The sequence below is a fragment of the Solanum pennellii genome, chromosome 3, assembly GCF_001406875.1.
Source record: "Solanum pennellii chromosome 3, SPENNV200".
Lineage (NCBI taxonomy): Eukaryota > Viridiplantae > Streptophyta > Magnoliopsida > Solanales > Solanaceae > Solanum > Solanum pennellii.
Genome location: NC_028639.1, coordinates 49,177,349 through 49,199,228, shown reverse-complemented (window position 1 = coordinate 49,199,228; position 21,880 = coordinate 49,177,349). Strand labels below are relative to the sequence as shown.

Genomic DNA, 21,880 nt, shown 5'->3' with positions numbered 1-21,880 from the left:
AGTTATCTAAACCTATTTGAAAACGCATAATCCAGAAGGCATAACCAAAACATCACAACAATTATCATACAATTAATTACTTGGCCTAACCACGTACAATCTATTACTATTCAATTGACTTTATTTTAGTCTATCTTCAGAGTTCTTCATTTAGCTCATTATGTTAAGCTTTAGTAAATTGTTTCATTCAACTGTTTTACATATCATATGTTCTATGTATTGATGTCATTCAATGTTGTATTATTTTATGATGCGGTTTTAGATATTCAGGATCTTAGTCATATATATGATAGCTTCTAGCCAATAGGTTATAGCTTTTTATTTGAGGACTTTGGTCAATTTTTAGTTCCAATGTTTAATTTATATTTATATGGACAAATTAAAGGGAACAATGTGTCATGTCCCGGTTACCTATATTAGTATTAGCATTGGCTTAATAGAAAATCAATTAGAGTTGTCGTATTCACTCTACTTAGTACTAGATCATTTCATGATTATGCTCCTGCTTGATCATTTTAGTTCTTATACATACTCATATTTAGTTGTTGTCAGTATCAAGGGTTAGCTTATGGTCAATTGTCACTCTAAGCATCGTGTTATAATCAGGATGGTCTCAGATCGTGACAAACATCTAAATTCAAATTACTCTTTGATACAACCTTGTCATCATTTAATTTTTTTGCTACTCCTCTGCCTTTTTAATCATGAAAAAATCATGGCTTGAAATTTCCATGTCCGTTTTCAAACTTGACATCACTACTTCAGTTTCAGATATTCATCATTGTTAAAAAGTACTTCTCCTTAAACTATTAGATCGTTTGATACTTCTCCATGTAGAGAATAGTAGAAGAAAAGTGTAATTAGGAAATCTTCTGCTAGCCTAAGATCGTTAACTAAGATCGGAAGATTCAACTAAAGAAGAGGAAGCTACAAAAGAGAACTTGTTTGTGTGAGAATAATCTTTTATTTGGTTGTTCTTACGTTGCTTGGGTTTTTTTTTAATTAATGTCTAATGTCACCTCTATTTATACTTATATAGGGATGCTTCTAGAAATCATTCTAGATACATCTACAAGAAATATCTAGTAAACTTTATATTTTAGATATCTAGATATTTCTTTAAGATAATTATCCTAGATACTATCCTAGACTATTCTAGATTTTTTCTTAAGTGCAAATATCAAAGATATTACTCAATAAAATTCAAGAAAGTTCTACCAAATATCTAAGATATTTTTGTACCTCCAAAAAATCTAACTTTGTTATAAAATAAAGACTTAGTACTAAAGTTAAACTAAAAACAACCAAGAAAGGAAAAATGTAGTAGAGAGATAAAACAAAAAACTTTGTATCTTTCTTATTTTTGTGTGTTATTCCATAAGTCACAATGTTGTTTATAGGCATATAAGGGGTACAATGGACATTAATTAATTTTGTTTACAACACTCCCCCTTGGATGTCCATGTAAAATAAAATTCTTAGTAAAGTAACAAATGTAATTAGTTGTTCCAAATACACATTACTTGCTGCCTCATTGAAAATCTTATCAGAAACCAGTGTAATAAAATCTTAATTAAGGAAAAAAGAGTACAACGCGTATTTCGCTCCCCCTGATGAATACCACGTTTCAGTTTCCCAAGTTTTCTTATTCCAATTTTGTATATCATCTTCTCGAAAGTTCAGTTAACAATGACTTGGTGAATAAACCAGCCAGATTATCACTCGAACGAATCTGATGTACGTTAACTTTGGTGAAATGTGTTTCGTTCAATATCCTTTTATGAATCCTCCTAGAGTTGTGCTATGCATGTTGCATTATCTTCATATGAAATTGTGGGCAATTTGTAGCATTTCAAACCACACTTTTCTAAAATAAGGTGTATTATGGATCTTAATCACACACACTCCTGACTTGCTTCATGAATAAGTATTATCTCTGCATGATTTGATGAAGTGGTTGCGATAAACTGTTTCATAGATCTCCAAGATATGGCAGTACCCTCACATGTGAATACATAACATGTTTGAGATCTAGTTTTATGTGGTTCGGATAAATATCCTGCATCGACATAGCCAACAAGGTCTGAACTGCAATCGTTACAATAGAATAACCCACATTGATAGCCCCTTTTAGATACCATAATATTTGTTTGATCTCATTCCAATGTCTCATAGTAGGAGCAAAACTATATCTTGCTAACAAATTAACCAAAAAGGTATATCGAGTCTTGTAGTGTTAGCAAGATACATTACTGCACCAATTGCACTAAGATATGGTACTTTAGGAGTAAGAATTTTCTCATTCTTTTCTTAGGGTCGAAATGGATCTTTATTCACATCAAGTGATCGAACAACCATTGGAGTACTTAATGGATGTTCTTCATCCATATAAAATGCGTATGTAGATATATGAACAAAGATACCATTTGTCAAATGCTCTATTTGCAAACCAAGACATAATTTTATCTTTCGAGATCTTTCATCTCAAATTCGTTCTTCAAATAATTGATTACCCTATGAAGTTCCATTAGAGTTTCAATAAGTTTTATGTCATCAATATAAATAATAAGTACAACAAACTCAGATATTATTTTCTTTATAAACACACATGGGCAAATCAGATCATTTATATAACCTTCCTTTGAAAATACTCAATAAGACGGTTATACCACATGCGTTCAGATTGCTTCAAAACATACAATGATCTTTGCAATCTAATTGAGTACATTTTCCGAGACTTTGAAGTGTATGCTTTGGGAATTTTGAATCCTTCAGGAATTTTCATATATATCTCATTATCGAGTGATCCATAAAGGTAGTCTGTAACCACATCCATCAAATGCATTTCAAGTTTCTCATGAATCATGAAACTAATGAGATAATGCAATGTTATTGCATCCATAATGTGTAAGTATGTCTTCATAATCGACGTCGGGCCTTTGAGAAAATTCTTGTGCAACAAGATGTGCTTTGTACCTTTGTATTTCATTTTTCTCGTTCCTTTTTCGTATAAAACCCCAAGCCAACATGTTTAACACCAATGGGTGTTTGTACAATAGGCCCAAAAACTTCGCGCTTGAAAAGTGAAATCAATTCTGATTGAATTGCTTCTTGCCATTTTGATCAAGCATTTCTTTGTTGACATCTTTCAACAGATTGAGGTTCAAAATCCTCACAATTTTGCATAATTTTTTATGCAACATTGTACGCAAAAACATAATCCATCATTATTTCTGATCGATTCAGATTTGTTTCATCATCACTTGATTTTATGGATAGTTCATTATTTTTCTGAGTCTCAAGTTTATTGATTCCTTCAGAGATAGCAGAATTATTCACATATTGACTTTCTATATGAGGTCTTTTCATAATTTCATTTTGATCTTTTAATTTTCTTTTTCTAGGATTTTGATCCTTTAAACCTAATGGTCTACCACGCTTCATGCGTGTTTTTGACTCATTAGCTATGACACTAGTAGACGGTCATACAGGGACATCAATTCAAACAGGGAAATTCTTTGCAGAAATATGTGATTTAGTAATTCTTTTCAAATCTGTAAATGTGTCTGGCATTTGATTAGCAATTTTCAGCAAATGAATGATCTGTTATACTTCTAGCTTACAAATGGAAGTACAAGGATCAAGATAAGACAACGATGGATTTTTCCACAAAAACTCTCCTTTAATTTCACTATTTTCTCCCCCTAATTTTGGGAAAAGTATCTCATTAAATCAACAATATGTGAATCGGTCTGTGAACATATCTCCAGTTAGTGGTTCAAGGTAGAAAATAATAAAGGTTGATTCAAACCCAATATATATTCCTAACTTTCTTTGGGGGTCCATCTTAGTGTGATGTAGTGGTGCTACCGGCACATATACAACACATCAAAAAATTCTTAGATGAGATATATTGGGTTGTTAACCCAAAATCAATTGCAATGGAGAAAACTTATGATAATTTGTTGGCCTGAGACGAATAAATGTTGTAGTATGCAAAATTGCATGACTCCAAAAGTGGGCAACTTAGTGTTTATAAGTAATTGTCTTTCTAGCCAGATGTAACATACCGTATTTTACGTGTACTAGTTCTATTTATATGATGCTTATAAATTGTCTTGTGGTTGTAACAGTCCGTATTATGCATATGCTTGTGATACTTGATATAGCCTTATAGTATAGGTGAGGGACCATGTATTTTATATGATTAGTGTTGGTTTAAACTAGCTGGGAAGGTGATGTGTTGCCTTGCACGTTTTAACAAGTGTACTGCAAATAAACTCCAACGGGAGTATTTGAACTCGAGATATAAGGTGGTAATTGAGCTTAGAGTTGAAAATTAAGTGATAAGTTAAAGCAAAAGGGATTAATATTTAGAAAATGGAATAAAATAAGTGAGATACTTGCTTAACTTTACTAAACTAGTATGTGACAAGTAGGTGCATCACCTACTTTTGTAACACCCCTAAAACAAACTAAGGTGAACTAGAGCTTAACATGCGTGTAATGAGTTTATAAGGTCTTAAAATGGTGAATAATATATAGTGTTAGAAGGCAATATGTTGAGTTTGGAAGAGTTTGATGGTCGAATGTCCAAGACATTCAAAAATTTGCTTTGGTTTGCGCTTGTGTGTTCTAGTGTGTCTTTGCATGTTTTATGTGATGTTTGGTGTTTAAGTTAATATAAAAGGTTCCTAACATCTAGACGAACGTATTTAGGGTTGAAACGTCCGGACACGACTCTCCAAGGACCACGCTGAGGGTCATTGAGAAAGACCCAAACTTGGGCTTGAAACTGCACAAGGCAGTCCCCAAACAACGACGGCCAAACAACGCTCCATAGTCTTGTCTACGATCCGTCAATGGTGGCCATTGCTCCACACTTAGGTGTGGGAGCTTAAGCCCCTAGAAATCAGTCTCTGACCAAAACACAGGGGCGGCTGGCCAGTAAAAAAAAAGTCATTCGCCTTAGGCCCCCAATTTTAGGATGCCCCATTTTTTTTTACTTAATAAGGTTAAATTAAAAATAATAATTAAAACTCACATAATAAATGGAAACGACTAAAAAAAATTAAATTAAGTAGAAACGGTTAAAATTTCAAATGATTGACTTTTCAACTTTTCAATAAAAAGTTGTGCACTTTCTTTTAATGTACACATTATCTATTTTTTTTTAATTTTGTTTTTATATATTTTATCCTTCTCTCTTCTATTTCTTTTCACTTTCTCTTTTCTAGTTTTATATCTCTCTTATTCAAAGTTTAAGAACTTACTAGCTCTATTGATAGTTTATATTTTAATTTTGAAGAAAAATATATTGCAACAGCTCGATCCATTTTTGGAAATCAAGTCTTCATACTTTTTGAATTCGGTAATATCATTCAAATTTCTAATATTATTTTTGTTTTGTGTCTTATGTTTATTATATTTTTTATTTGATATTGTAAATAGTGTTTAAAATATTTATTTGATTTTTGTATGTCAAGTAGAAAATATGAATCCAATCATTCAAAACTTCTTTTTAAAAAAAAATCGATAACTTGATAAAATCTCAAAAAGGCGCTCTTGATAAATTTTTGGAAAACAATGTTAAAATTAGATAAAAAAGTGTAAGGGAATTCTCTTTAGAATAACAAGTTACTAACTTAGTCGAAGTTGAGTTAGATAATGATATAAATCAAAAAGAAGAAGAAGGAGAATAAATTAGAGAAAAGTCGGATGTAGATTCCCAGGAAAATCAAGAACTCATAAATGAATTAAATAATCACACTCCTAAAAATATCTATGATCCTATTCAATGGAATATTATTGATAAAAAGTTAAGAGATTTATTAGTAGAAAAGGGATCAATTAGAATTACCGACACATGTTTTCCTAAGGATAAATTTTCAAGGCACTTTTCTACTACATATTATTTTCAAAAGTTGGCAAATGGAGAAAGACATGAAAGAAGATAGTTTATTCCAAATATTTGAATAAGGTATTTTTATTAGGACCGGAAATAAGCAGGTGTAAACGCAGAAGCTAGCAAAGCAAACCTCAAAAGACCACGAGTAAGAAGACAACGAGAAATACACCAAAAGACACAAAGATTTAACGTGGTTCGGTCAATCAACCTACGTCCACAAAGGAGATGAGCAATCCACTATAAATATGAGAGTACAAAATACAGAGAGAAACAACCTCAATCAATTCACTCGGAATACATGGGAGGTTCACACAAGTGATAGCGTATCAAACTTGTGACCCATAAATTCTCCCCCTAACCAAAACTCTCAAAGCCCTTAAAGACTACATATTGTGAATGCTGATTAAGTTAGAAGGAACATTCCTCTATTTATAGAGTCCTAAACCTTTTCCTACAAGAAAAAGGATTAGTCAATCCAAAACCTTTTCCTAAAAAGAAAACCTATTTATGGTAAGAAATCAGGGCAAATAAAACCCAACAAATCTCCCCCTTGGCCTGAATTTCTGACAAAATAAATTTGTCCACCTTTTTTACTTAATCTTCAACAACTTGCTTCTCCTCTCCATAATCTCCTTTGCAAAATTTATGTCTCAACACAGAGAACCTCTCTGAAACAATTTCTCCAACAAAATCTTCATTACTGTCAAAAAGGTTGAGGCTAGAGCTACACCCGCCAAGATGAACACCTCTTTCTAACCTGGTTCAATAATCGATTATCGAACCACTGAACCTGACTCTGTCATTGAATCTGGCTCTGATACCACTTGTTGGGACCGGAAATAAGAAGGTGTAAACGCAGAAGCTAGCAAAGCAAACCTCAGAAGACCACGAGTAAGAAGACAACGAGAAATATACCAAAAGACACAAAGATTTAACGTGGTTCGGTCAATCGATCTACGTCCACAAAGGAGATGAGCAATCCACTATAAATATGAGAGTACAAAATATAGAGGGAAACAACCTCAACCAATTCACTCGGAATACATGGGAGGTTCACACAAGTGGTAACATATCAAGCTTGTGACCCATAAATTTTCCCTCTAACCAAAACTTTCAAAGCCCTTAAGACTACATTGTGAATGCTAATTAAGTTAGAAGGAACATTCCTCTATTTATAGAGCCATAAACCTTTTCCTACAAGAAAAAGCATTAGTCAATCCAAAACCTTTTCCTAAAAGGAAAACCTATTTATGATAAAAAAATTAGGGCAAATAAAACCCACTGAATTTCTGACCAAATAAATTTGTCCACCTTCTTCACTTAATCTTCAACAACTTGCTTCTCCTCTCCATAATCTCCTTTACAAAATTTATGTCTCAACACAGAGAACCTCTCTGAAACAATTTCTCCAACAAAATCTTCATTACTGTCAAAAAAGGTTGTGTCTATAACTACACCCGTCAAGATGAACACCTCCTTCTAACCTGGTTCAATCATCGATTATCAACCACTAGACCTGACTTCGTCATTGAATCTGGCTCTGATACCACTTGTTGGGACCGGAAATAAGCAGGTGTAAACGCGGAAGCTAGCAAAGCAAACCTCAAAAGACCACGAGTAAGAAGACAACGAGAAATATACCAAAAGACACAAAAATTTAACGTGGTTCGGTCAATCGACCTACGTCCACAAAGGAGATGAGCAATCCACTATAAATATGAGAGTACAAAATACAGAGAGAAACAACCTCAACCAATTCACTCTAAATACATGGGAGGTTCAACACAAGTGATATCGTATCAAACTTGTGACCCATAAATTCTCCCCCTAACCAAAACTCTTAAATCCCTTAAAGACTACATTGTGAATGCTGATTAAGTTAAAAGGAACATTCCTCTATTTATAGAGTCCTAAACCTTTTCCTACAAGAAAAGGATTAGTCAATCCAAAACCTTTTCCTAAAAGGAAAACCTATTTATGGTAAGAAATCAGGGCAAATAAAAACCCAACAATTTTGTTTTTGTTGTAAGTTATTTTATACTACCTTTAAGCAAAGAATAATAAGTTAGATAATGAAGGTAGTAGAGATTGAAAAAATCTTACTACTAAGCTTAGAACTCATGAAACAACTAATCAACATATCATTAATATGAATTCATGGATTGATTTAGAATTTAGATTGCGTAATAATAAAACAATCGATAAAAATATTCAAGACAAAATTAATAGAGATAGAGAACATTGGAAAAATGTATTGTCAAGAATTATTTCTGTCATAAAAACTCTTGGAAGAAATAATCTGGCGTTTAGGGGGAAAATGAAAAAATCTATCAAGAAAATAACGGAAACTTCTTGAGTCTTATTGAAATGATTGCAGAATTTAATTCAATTATGCAAGAACATATTCGACGAATCAAACATGATGAAATTCATAATCATTATCTTGGACATAATATACAAAATGAATTAATAAATTTATTGGCAAGTGAAATTAAATACAAGATTATTGAAAAAGTTATAAAGCAAAGTATTTATGTATCATATTTGATTGCATGCCAGATGTAAGTCATCAAGACCAAATGTCTTTTATAATACGGAGTGTAGATATTTTGACAACTCCAATAAATGTAACCGAATATTTTTTAGAATTCTTAAAAGTGGATGATACAAGTGGAAAAAGTCTTTTTGAAGTTATTTTCGATGAAATAAAATGTATTGGACTTGATATTGATAAATTAAGAGGACAAGGATATGACAACGAGCTAATATAAAGGGAAAATATCAACGAGTGCAAAAAAGACTTTTTGATATAAATTCTAGATCATTTTATACACCATGTGATTGTCATAATCTAAATTTGGTACTTTGTGATATGACTTTTGGTTGCAACCCGAATTCCCGGGAGAATGAAATTCAAAAAGTTGAGGAACGAAGTAACCTCATCCAATGGCCTCCTTCCTCTCCTTTAGAGTCGAGTCACTTCGTAAGTCTTGTACGAAAGTTATATCATTATTTGAAGCGGTACAACAATATATATTCACTATTTCCTTCGTCTACGGTGGAAAATTTTAAAAGATAGTATACCTAGTTTAACTCTTAAATTAGTGTCACAAACACGGTGAAAAAGTCGTATTGAAAGTGTTAAAGCAATAAGATTTCAAACTCCACAAATTTAAATTAGAAGAATTTAGTGATGATCCAAAAATTAAAAATTAAGCTAATTGTTTAGCAATTTTTGAGCTTGAAAATTTTGAGAATTTTTGTGTATGACTATTTGGTATGATGTATTATTTGCCGTAAATTCAATTAGCTAAAGTTTACAATCAAAAGATATGCATATTGATGTCGTTACTGATCAATTAAGAGGTTTAGTTTCTTTTTTAAAAAATATAGAGAAGAAGGATTTACGAACGCTATAATTTCGGCTAAGGAAATTGCATTAGAGATGAATATAGGACCTGTATTTTGTAAGAAACGTGTAATTTATTAAAAAAAACAATTTGATGAGAATGTTAATAATGAAATCACAAGATCCCTTGAAGAATCATTTAGAGTTGATTACTTTTTATACATAGTAGATCAACCCATCTTTTTACTTCAAAATAGATTTGAACAATTTGAAATATATGAAAATATTTTTGGTTTTCTATTTAGTGGGAAAAATTGAGATTATTAGATGATGAGAATTTTAAAAAATATTGTCTTAATCTTGAATGTTCCTTAAAACATAATATTCACTACGATATTAATGATTTAGACTTATTTTCTGAACTAAAAGTGTTAAGAGAAATCATTAAAATAGAAGACAATACTCTAATTGAATACTCAATCAAATAAAAAGACTTGATTCTCTTCCAAATCCTTACATTGCTTATAGAATAATGTTAACAATTCTTGTAACAGTCGCCTCAGCAGAAAGAACTTTTTTAAAATTAAAAATAATAAAATCTTATTTAAGATCGACAATGTCTCAAGAAAGATTAAGTGGTTTGGCTATATTATCGATTAAAAAAGAATTATTAGAAGATATTGACTACAAAAAAATTATTAACAATTTTGCATCTCAAAAAACTAAAAAAATAGATTTAAAATAAAATCATTTATAATTTTTTTAAGGCCTCTAGTTTGATTTTGGTCTTAGGCCACCAACGGGTTTGAGCCGCCCATGCCAAAACAACGACTTGCCAGTACGGCTCATCGTCTGGTCCACAATTCGTTGATGTCATCCGAACACCTGCAATTTTCTGCAGGTGTCTCGGCCAAGGTAAGAGATTTCTGGGAAATTCACCTAACATCCAAATAATATATTGGGCTGTTATTTAAGGTGTTTTTGGGTATTTTAAGTCACTTTATAAGTCTAGAACCTGTAGTTGAGTTCATAATTTCAAAATCAAAACCCAAGACCCCAAATAGAACTCTCTAGACTCCATTGAAGCTTGAAACAAGGTTGAGGCTAGGAGCTTGATTTCTCCATTGAAACTTCATCTTTTTCGTGGATTATATTCATTAAGGTATGATGTTTCATCCTTGAATCCTCTTTCTTCAAGGAGCCAAACTTCAAAGGCTTTTTCTAAGACTTTCTCAAAGCATGAACTTATATTTTGACTTCTAGCAATAGGTTTTTACATAAAATGATTTGAATAAATGATTCATGATATACTTGATGTTAATTGAAGGATTTTAGATCAAAATTCCTACGAACCCATGCAATTCATGAAATCCTAATTTTGGCTCTAATGTGGGTGATTTGAATATGACTTTATTGTATTGAATTCTTGTGTAGATTACTTTGAGCTATTGAATTATCTAAATATCATGGTAGAATTGTATATAGGCTGCCCTAATTTGATGATTTTCATATCGTATTTTGTTGGATCATTGTATGGTTTGATTATTGATTTAGAATGATGTAATGACTATTGGTAAGAGCTTTTGTGAATGAATTGATTGAGAAGGCTAAGGATTGGTGGTGTTGATGATGGAAAGGTGGAAAGATGACCTAATCTCTCTATATTGTGTAGTATAGGTATTAAATTGTGTTGATTGGTATAGTCCACTTATGATGACAGTGTTTATGTGTTATAATTGCCATGAACTTGGCCTTGTCAGCATTACTATGTGAATTGTGATGTTATCATGTTATATCTTATATTGATAATCAAGGTGAAGTATGATTATGTGTATATGTGTATATATGAGGTGAATGTGTGATTTCTTCTAATTGGTTATATGTGATCATGATAGACTAGGGTGATGCCTCTAGTTGTATTGCTAGTGTATCTTGCTAGGTAGACTTGATTGTTCCTACATGATACTTGAATGTTATTGTATAGGTGATATGAAGATGATGTGTGTCTTGATTGGTAGGCTATGTCCCTCTACTTGATACATGCTAATATGTGAATATGAATATGTTGACTTAGTAGGTTTAAGCACCTTTGTCATGTATGATCTTGACTTAGTAGGCTTAAGCATCTTTGTCATGTATGTGTATGAATGAATGTTGAATGAAAGTCTAGGATCGGTAGACCTAATATGGTACCTTTCTGAGTATGACTAGTAAATGACATTGAACAAGTAAAGAAGGTTAATAACTTGGAACCTTCAATATAGAAAGAAGCTTATGATATCGTTGAAGTTGAAAGTCGTAATGGTATCCTTCTTAGGGATAGGGATAGGTTGGTTAGAACGACATGAAACCATCTCTAAGAAATTCATTGAGCTATCCTTGTATACCATTGAGTGGCAGCCCTAGAGGACCCATCCTTGGTAGAGGTATTATGTTTTGGTAAGACTATGAAGTGTTGCCTTTTCATACGCCCTTATGTGATTGAACTTGCTCTATGAGAACTAAGGCTAAGCATCGAGTGAATATGCTTGTGGTAGTAACTTTACTTGAGAATGAGACTAGAGTACGAAGGAGCCCTTGATATTCCTTAATCATGTGCCTACATGAGATGTGTCTTAGTTTTATCCTTGGCAAGTAGAACACCCTCCCTCCGAGTAGGGTAGACTCCAAATTCTATACCTAGCTAGTATGATTTATGTCTGTTAATGACTATTCTCATCATGCGGGATGCATTCTAGTGCTGGAGAAGTTCTACAACGTGTAGGTAGTGGAATGAGACGCAATCTATTCATAGCACGAGTATGCTTTGAAGATGCTAGGATGTGGTTTCCCTAGGTCTCCTCTAAGACCATTATATAAAGTCCTTTAAATGCTTAATTATATCTTAATTGACTTAATGACTAATTATGACTTAAGTTAATGTATGTTGAACAAAAAGGATCCTTATCTAGGGTAGCTTTGATGATTGCTTAGGTAGGCTTGGAGAGGGTGTACGAGCGGTCTGTCCATGTATTACTCAAGTGAGTCTTAGAGTAGCCTTGGTAGAGAGTCTAAGTAGTGAAAAGGGAATAATCTTATCCTAGGTAGTCTTAAGAATTATTTAGGTGTTCTTGCAGAGGGTGTGTGCGGTCTCTTCTTGTCTTACTTAAGTAAGTCTTAAGATAACCTTTGGTAGGAAGGTTATATGTTTATATGGTTTGAACTGATGTTAATGCTATATTGTGGATTACTTGGAATGTGTCTTATATGTGAAGTTGTGTTGAAAGTGGTTCTTATACTTGTTTTATGAGGTTTTCTTCAAAAGAGCATGAAAACATACTTTAAAGCAAATGTTCATTTTAGCGTGATTTAATTGCATGTCACCATACTTAGTGCATTCAAATTTACTAATTTCATATGTTGTTTTATCTCTAAAGGTGCAGGTGGCAAGTGAGGAGTATATTGGAAGAAAGCTTGGAAATAGCATCCTTCCAAGCAATTCTTGGTATGTTCTCAATTGATTAAAGGAGATAGTTGTGTTTAGCTTTTCTTTTCTAAAGACGTTGTATTAGACTTTGTTATTTTCTATTTGTTGATGTATGAGTTGTAGAGTGTCTAAGATGGATACAAAGAGACTTAGCATTTCCTATGTTTTCTATGAAAGAGATATTGAACTATGGTTTTATTGTTGTGAAAATTTTTAATTCCGTACTACTTTTCATATATATGCAATGAATGATGTCTAAGAGCTTGTGCAAGAACTCTGAGAGGTTGAGTACGCCGTGTGGCGACTTGAAGGATGCCCTGTCTTCTAAGGTGTACTTTGGATCGTGACAATTTGACTTATTGACCAGTCCAAACGACCAAGTAGGTGCATCACCTACTTGAGCTATGTAGATCTACTTAAAAAGACCAAGGTTTATGGATCAGATTTGGGCTATGCTAATGGACTCACTTGAGGCCCAAACTAAGTTAAATAAAAGGAAAATAAAATTAAAGCCCAGCAACCAAATATGTCAAGGCCCAATATATTTTAGCCCAAGTGAAAGCAAGTAGGTGCATCAACTAGTTTGACCTTTTGAGCTACTTGATGTACATAAACAAGTGCATCACCTACTTGACCAATTAGTGGCTGAAAATGAAGCTAAAAAGAAGAAAGTTCTAGAGGATATTCTTAAAGGTGAATAAACTCAATATAAGAGATATTGGTTGCTATTCTCACTCATTTTTAACACACAATATTGAGAATTAACTCAGGTTCTCTCTCTTTTCTCTTAAGGATTAAAACAACAACCTTAAAGTTCTTATAGGATTCTTTAAGAAACCTATATGCAAACCAAGGTAAGAGAAACACTTGTGGATTTAGCTTAATTCACCTATGGAAGACTAGAGAACATGTTATTCATGTTTAATTATTTATAAGTACAAGGCAGCAGTTCCCACAAGCTACTGCTCACTTTCCTTAATTATAAAGATACTTTTCTCTTCTTCTTTGATTTAAGTGTGAAGGACAGTTGAAGCTCTAGAGGAATTCAAGTTATAAGGAGAAGTTGCAGAAATTGAGATAAGGTGACTACTCCATTTTCTTCTTCCTTATGTATGAGTTTGAGTGAGGAAATATAGGTATACTGTCATAAAAAATTCAAGGGAGTGGTGATTTCAATAATTGGTTATATGATAATAATATTTGAGGCTGTTTTATGTGTATTATTTTTGGTGCAGCTTGGGTAATCTTTGAAAAGGATATATAATGTATGTATTGGGCAGAGAAGGAGGTTAAGGTGACACACGTTATTCTAAGGGTTGTATGGGCTCATTATCCATCAAAGTTATCTACTATTTTACGAGACTCATGGTGTGATAGTTGCTAATTTAGTTTATCATGACTTATATTGTAGATTAAAATCTAAAAGGGGAGGCTAATTCGATAGTTGTATTGGTTAGAGGATAAGGTATGAAAAGCTATTCGATTTACTATTTCTTTGGCATGAATCCCATACTTGTATTACAAAGTAATTTTTCTAAGTACCCTTGGTAGTGACTGATCCATAATTGCAGTTCCTACTCCCTAAAGCATTAAAGTGAGTACTCTAATATGACATTTTTTTCTAAATGTACGTGCTTACTCTATCAAGTATTAGCATTCAAGGTTTAAACTTGTTTCATCGTTAAAGTACCCTTGTCACGTATTCCCTTTATATAAATCAAAATGATCCTAGATTACACATGGTACATATGTTTATATGTCATCCTTTCGCATGTTCATATGTTCCTTTATTGGTTATTACTCTCATTGTATTAGATATAGGGCCCGTTTGGATGGGCTTAATAAAAGCAGCTTTAAAAAAGTACTTTTGAAAGTGCTGAAACTTATTTTTAAAATAAGCAGTTATGTGTTTGGATAAAAGTGCTGAAGTTGCTATGCCAAACGTGAAAAGGGAAAAATGGAAGAAAGAGATATTAGGGTTATGTTGTAATTTGGAGATTGTATAAAAAAATTAAGGGCAAAAAGATAAAAATGTGGTCAACTTAAAACAGCTTATAAGCTAAAAAAAAAAGCACCCCTACCCCAGCTTTTAACTTTTGTCTTAAAATAAGTTTTTTTAAACTTAAAATAAGCTATTTTGAGTATTGCCAAACAGCTAAATAAGCCAAAAACTAGCTTTTAAGTCAGTTTGACCAGCTTTTAAGCTGAGTCAAACAGGCTCATAGTGTACCTCATAAGATACCTACTTGCTCTATTATACATTTTATATTTACTTACTTGGAATATGTATTCGTTTTTAAGTTGAATCTGCCCACGTTCCCCTTTGGTTCCACATTCATGAACACTTTTTATTTGATATTAGTTAGGGAGTATCATATAGAGTTCAAATTTCTTGGCTGAATGTTAAATGTCTTCACTTGATGTGCTTCAATTTGAGATGTCAAAATGCTTATTGAGTCATATAAATTCCTAAGTATAATATTGTTGTCACATTCGCTTTCCATGTCATTGTTATTATCGTAAGTCCATATTCATATGTCTTTTACTACTGGTCCATAGTTCCAAATCTCAATAATGATTATGACCACCAAAATAGAAATCTCAAAGAGATAATGATCATCAAAAGAACAATCTCAAAAGAGTTATGATTATCCAAAACAACTATCTCAAAAGAGTTATGAACATCAAAGCATTTATTGCTTAAATCCATAAAATTTCACCCTAAACAAATTAAAATTTAGTATGATAAAAATCAATTTATCGATGCTGATTTAGGATTACCCTATAAATTCCTCTAAGAGGATTGTGCACAAATATTAGTTTAATGTGTTACCAACACCAAAAAATTTATAAGGATTAAGAAAATAATTTTAGTTTTTAACTTAAAAATAAGCAGCTAACAAATCATCGGACTCACACATTCTCATATGATATTTGCATATGGCATAAACTTATGAACTATTTTTGCCACTTGCACCGCCTCCACCTCGAGAAGCAGAAGGGGGAGGAGACCAGGAGTTAGTCCAGAGGAGATACATTTATTGTTGTTGACAATATTTATTATTATTTATATTTGTTTTGAATTACTAGTGCAAATATAAAACATACGTTATTTTTTTAAAAAAAGTGCTAACATATTGTATTAAAATGAAAATTTCACTTATAAAAAATATTTAAACATGATTTTTGACCTAATATCTACTTCTTTTTTCGAAGAGGAGGAGAAGGAGGTGGTTGATTTGGAAATAGATTTAAGTTTTGATCTTAATTATCGTGATTGATTGTAGTAGAACGTTGAGGCATTGAGGTAGAGATGACTAAAGTGCTGGTAAGTTTAAAAATTAATTTATATAAATAATAATAATAATAATAATAATGATGTTTGAGGAAGCAGGTATAGATGAGATGAGATAAGGTGGCAAGTGTTGGCTCCCTCCAAAACCCACAAAACTTAGCTTCTCTCTCCATCAAATTATACTCTGCTGCCATGGCGGTGGCAGAGTTTATTCCTTCTTCTTCACTCACTAAAAGCACATCTCTTTATCCTTCACAATTTTTGCATGTATCAACCCACAAGCCTCGATTATCACCAACTCCTCTCCGAAGAAGTAAAATATGCTGCTCTGTTATCTCTAAGTATGTTCATTTTTCTTCACCCCTTACTACTTGTGTTAAAATAATGAAACCTTTTTTAACACCTTTGTTTTATTGTTCCAGTGAAGTTCAAGCACCAGTACCGGTGGCAAAGGAGCCAACTAAAAAAACTGAATGCTTTGGTGTTTTCTGTCTTACTTATGATCTCAAAGCTGTAAGTTACCTTCTCCTTTCTTCTAAAATTCGTAATAATGAAATTCAGGTCACACAGTGGCAGAGCCATAATTTTTATGAAGGAGGGTCAATAGTTAAGTCGCAAATGGTCCAAAAACAATAGGTAGAGTTTCTTATTAAAAGATGGAGGGAAAAACTCTGTACAACTGTTGTATGTTGGATTAGTAATTGGTTTTGGATGATGTATACTCTCAAAACCAAAGCTAGCTCATTATGAAGTGCAGCTGATATATCTGTAGTTTACCAAAATTAAAAGTTATAGTAAGTGAATAGTCGAGCAGAAACTATCTTCGGCTTTTAGTTAGTATTGTATTTTAAGAATAAACTTGTTTCAACAGGAAGAAGAGACGAGTTCTTGGAAGAAGCTGATAAATGTCTCTGTTTCTGGTGCTGCCGGAATGATCGCTAATCATCTTCTTTTTAAAGTAAGAAGCCCTTTTCCCGTTATTTTTAATGAGTGCTAGTCTTTTTTTTTTTTTACTTCAACCACAACGCGAACAATGTACAAATTTCTTCATTAAGAGCGCAACAGTAACAAAATATTGAGCATATTACTTGATTAATTTTCCAGACTGCATCATTTACACAGTAACAGATCAGTCATGTGCTCTCGTGATAACCCGATTATTAGAGTCAAAATTGATATGCATTCGCACACCAGCATCAGTAAAGTGTGACCACGTCCTTGGGATACTATAGTTGAAGAAACTCATTTATTATCTAAAGTCAGTTCTCACCATGTAGAGAATCTTTCTTTTCAATTAACTTCTTGGCTTGAATGCATCTGTGACCTGACCGTGTTCTTTTTGTTATTTAATATCCTTTCAAATGGATCAAGCAGATTGCTGCACTCACAGTTCATCTATTAATGACCTTAAAATATGAATTTATGCTATCTAGCACCATTGTGTTTGTTCTTATGAACCATTTCTTCATAGGTGAAAATTTCAGAAGCTTTTTAATCAGTCCATAGAGCCTGGGAAAGTACGTAATGGTTTCAATTTTTCCAGCTTGCATCAGGTGAAGTTTTTGGGCCAGATCAACCAGTTGCATTAAAATTATTGGGGTCTGAGCGGTCGATCCAAGCCCTTGAAGGTAGTTATTTTCCCTATACCATCAGCATCTACATTTGGTGAGGATCCTTCACGGACATAAATATGTCGTTTCCACTTCTCTTATCTTCCTTTCACTTTTTATGGGTGTGGGGTGGACGAGCGGTATGTTTGTAACTTAACTTTAGGATGAACTGTTTTATCTATCTTTATATATGGTCAGATATTTAAGCACTTCCAAACAAACATTATTAAAATAAAATTATAATGTGCTTGTTGTCTGACATTCGATAAAGAGTGTTCATTTTCTTATTTATAGTAGTTTGTATTGGTTTCACAACTTTCAGCTCTTTGCTCCGCTTGCTTTCTATGATATTCATTCTCGCTAACTTAGGAAAAAAGGATGGAATTCCTACTTCTGTTGATAACAGCTGATGGATTTCTGCTTTACTAACGCTTAGATGTCACCATTCAGGAGTTGCTATGGAACTAGAGGATTCCTTGTTTCCGTTGCTTAGGGAGGTCAGCATAGGCATAGATCCTTATGAAGTGTTCCAGGATGCTGAATGGGCACTTCTCATTGGAGCAAAGCCTCGAGGTCCTGGAATGGAACGGGCTGGCTTATTGGATATAAATGGACAAATCTTTGCTGAGCAGGTACCTTCTTCTAGTTGTTATCCTCATAGACTAGAGGTGACATGTTGAGTAAAGTTATTCATATCTTTTGCCAAATCATTACAGGGAAAAGCTCTCAATGCTGTTGCATCTCGTAATGTCAAAGTTATAGTGGTGGGAAACCCTTGTAATACCAAGTAATATACTATTTCACTGTATGCCAAATCTCCTTTTATACCCATCTATGTTCATTGCTAATATCTTGCTATTCTTCTCTAGTGCATTGATTTGTTTGAAAAATGCTCCAGACATACCTGCAAAGAATTTTCATGCATTGACGAGATTAGATGAAAATCGAGCAAAATGCCAGGTAAGCCATCATATAGTTTAGCAGGCTCTTTTACACGGTGAACGCAAAAGGTAAGATACAGTTTTATGGCTGTGCAGCTTGCTTTGAAAGCTGGAGTCTTCTATGACAAAGTATCTAATATGACCATCTGGGGAAACCATTCGACTACTCAGGTTTCTGATAAGATTCTCATTCGCTGGTGCGAAAGCTATTTTCACTTGCTTACTGTTCTTGCTATAAGCTAGATCAGTTTTTTGCTATCAGGTTCCAGACTTTTTAAATGCAAAAATTAATGGTTTTCCAGTCAAAGACGTCATTAGAGACTCTAAATGGTTAGAGGAAGAGTTCACTGAAAAGATTCAAAAGGTATGGTTTCAAACTTCAGAGTTCACTTTTGTGCCTGTCATGTGTTTTTGTCAAAAGAGTCTAATGCTTAGGCATTGATCTCCAGAGAGGTGGTGTACTTATTCAGAAATGGGGAAGATCTTCTGCTGCATCGACTGCTGTATCAGTTGTTGATGCAATGAGGTCTCTTGTGACTCCTACACCAGAAGGCGATTGGTTCTCCACTGGCGTAAGCTTATGAATTCTTTTTTGTAAGAGAATTAAGTTGTCTATTAGTGACTTCAATTATCTATTATAGGAAATGAGCATACTGAATATTGATTCCCCACAACCCACCCACTAGCCTGCCCAGGTTTCAAGAAATACTGTTATTAGAAGGTGGATGAGTTTCGCTTTGTTCATTTTTTAATTCCACATGGAGGTTATTAACTTATATACTGGATGCTCGTGCAGATGCACCCTCACTAGCATTGCCTCTGCTTTTTGTGTTTGTGTGTGTATTTATACCAAATATTTTACACATTACCACAAAGGAGCTGGTGCAGTGGCATTCCGTACCCTCAGACTTTATCCTGATCAAATAGGCATAATTAGCTGAAATGGAAGCCATATTTTTATTGAATAAATTTATAAACATTTAATCCAACCATATCTGTTATAATATAACTAGTTTTATGGCTCCTTATTTTCCAGTTGCATTATTATGAGTTTCCAAGTAATTAGATCTGATAATGTAGGTGTACACCAATGGAAATCCTTATGGGATAGCAGAGGATATAGTTTTCAGCATGCCATGCAGATCAAAAGTTAGTTATTTTACCTCAGTTCGCAGTTTCATCTGGTGTTTTTTGTGCAAATCAATATTGGGTCTAATATACTTATGCTTGCAGGGTGATGGTGACTATGAACTTGTCAAAGATGTATTAATGGATGACTACCTCCGAAGCCGAATAAAAAAGGTTATCTCCCTTTCTCTTAAGATTTTGGAACACTTTTTTCCCTTCATAAGAAAAGTGTCATTTCATTGGCCATGGAGCATGTTGAACATATAAAGCCAAAAAGCTCCAATTCCGTGCTTTCGCTTAGACATTCATGAAGCAGTTAATGAATCTGGTGTTTGCCTACGGTTTTGCAGTCAGAAGATGAGTTGCTTGCTGAGAAGAGATGTGTCGCGCATCTTACAGGAGAGGTGAGATTTTGTTTTGCGTTCTTTGTTTTTGCCCCTCTCCTAAGGGTGGTGAGTACTAAGCCACTGGTATGAGTCTTTTAAATTGTGCTTTTCCCAGTTGACTGAGTCTATATTACATCTCTAGGGTATTGGTATATGTGATCTGCCAGGAGACACAATGCTCCCTGGAGAAATGTGAAACCATAGAGCAAGGCTATCAACGGCTTTTGACCTTTGTTGAACGGGTTTAGATCCTATGAACACAAAGGTAAATGAAAATGTAATATGCATGCAAATGATCTTTGAAAGTTGACTAGATCTGATTGCCGCTAGGGGTGGCGTTGAGGCAATACAGAATGCATACGAAAGCCGCGGCTCTTCAGTTGAGAAATTACAATCAAAATCCAAACTAAATAGTTCGGATTGGTTCGGTTTGGGAATGATCTGTTTGGCATTTGAATTTTTTTTGTTTTGGGCTATTTGGCTTTAATTTATTGATGTCCTTCATCGTGAAGAGTCTACAGACGGCATTTGCAGTAGCCTCAGTCTACTACCTACCATAAATGAAAATTTTAAACTCAAATCAATAGATTGTAGGTATTGGATTTTTGTCAAGAGTCGTAGTGACGTGCTGAGAATTATTTTTGAGAAGAAAAACTTTGAACCCTAGTGTTGATTCGACTTGCTAGACTTTACCTAGCACAAATCAAAGTCCCAATTCTGAAGCTCATGGAAAGAAGTAGGACTCAAAAGAATAAAGAACAGAAGCAGCCCCTGGATAGTGGATACTATAAATGTTGCTTTTACAAGAAGCTAGAAACTGATTCCAGAGTGGCAGAATCATCTTTACCGGGAGACGAATAAAAGGAAAATATTTCTAATATATATATATAGAGAAAAAAAAACGGTTTTAACATTCCATACATAAAGTGTAGATAAAAAAAAAAAAAAAGGCAAAAATTGACCAATACTGCAAACATAAATGACTTTGATTCTTAACCCAAAAATAAGGTGTACTATTTTAGACTTAATTCTCACAGAAACATGCACTGAACTTGAGAACATCCATGGCCATCTGGCTTGCCTGCTTCATAAATTGATACTGTTGACTGGATCTAGGCACTTGTTTACTTCCTTACAGCTAGTGCCATTTCTGCCATCAGATCAGTTCGTACCAAGAGGAGCACTGTCCATATGGATACTATGAGTTCCAAGAATCTTGTGCAAGATATGAAGAAGTTGGAACCGGTTGCCTTGTGCCAGTTTTAGTGAAATCAGGCCAGCCGTTGATTTTATTTGATCTGGAAACTAGAGATACTATGAAAGCTTCATCGATGCAGATGTTTAATGTTGGACTTGGAAGATGATATGGAGAGTAACATGCTTTACATGTACACCGGAAAAAGAGGCTGTTTTAACTCGAGACAATCTTATGAAAAGAGGAACCACTGTGCTACTACTACATGAGGGAGAGATATCAATCATCTCTTTTGTCACTGCAAAGTACAAATGAAGGTTGGAAGACTTTGATCAGCTGAAGGGGAAGCTGGCTAGGAGAGTTCAGAAAATGTTATCTTGCTGGAACAGTGAATTTATTTAGAAGAAGAAGAGAGGAAGAAGAAAGGAAGAAGAGTAGAGGGAAAGATGTCCAGATCCATTCTCATTCAAAAACAGTTAAAACAATACATAGATGGTGTAGCTATATATATAAATACAGCCTTCATCTAGAATATTCTGTAAGCTAACTAACCTGACTACATGACCCTTCTTATTCTTTAAACAGACTTCTAACTACTTTAA

General features: G+C 33.6%; 1 protein-coding gene across 1 annotated transcript; it reads left to right on the top strand.

Annotated features, from left to right (window-relative positions):
* Positions 1 to 16,100: 16,100 nt before the first annotated feature.
* LOC107015062 (malate dehydrogenase [NADP], chloroplastic-like) lies at positions 16,101 to 20,663 on the top strand. The gene is made up of 14 exons (XM_015215226.2): positions 16,101 to 16,359; positions 16,441 to 16,531; positions 16,890 to 16,976; positions 17,562 to 17,646; positions 18,079 to 18,260; positions 18,345 to 18,415; positions 18,498 to 18,588; positions 18,666 to 18,740; positions 18,832 to 18,933; positions 19,019 to 19,141; positions 19,650 to 19,718; positions 19,803 to 19,871; positions 20,048 to 20,101; positions 20,226 to 20,663. Exons 1-14 carry the CDS (start codon positions 16,211 to 16,213, stop codon positions 20,277 to 20,279), a joined length of 1,302 nt encoding a protein of 433 aa, XP_015070712.1. The 5' UTR covers positions 16,101 to 16,210; the 3' UTR covers positions 20,280 to 20,663.
* The last annotated feature ends 1,217 nt before the right edge of the window (positions 20,664 to 21,880 follow it).

What these genes read in the sequence shown, in the direction of transcription:
- LOC107015062 (XM_015215226.2), top strand. Translation starts at nt 16,211, where the DNA reads ATGGCGGTGGCAGAGTTTATTCCTTCTTCTTCACTCACTAAAAGCACA. An exon ending in TCACTGAAAAGATTCAAAAG is followed by an intron (nt 18,934 to 19,018) that starts GTATGGTTTCAA and finishes ATTGATCTCCAG; the next exon opens with AGAGGTGGTGTACTTATTCA. An exon ending in TCGCGCATCTTACAGGAGAG is followed by an intron (nt 20,102 to 20,225) that starts GTGAGATTTTGT and finishes TTACATCTCTAG; the next exon opens with GGTATTGGTATATGTGATCT.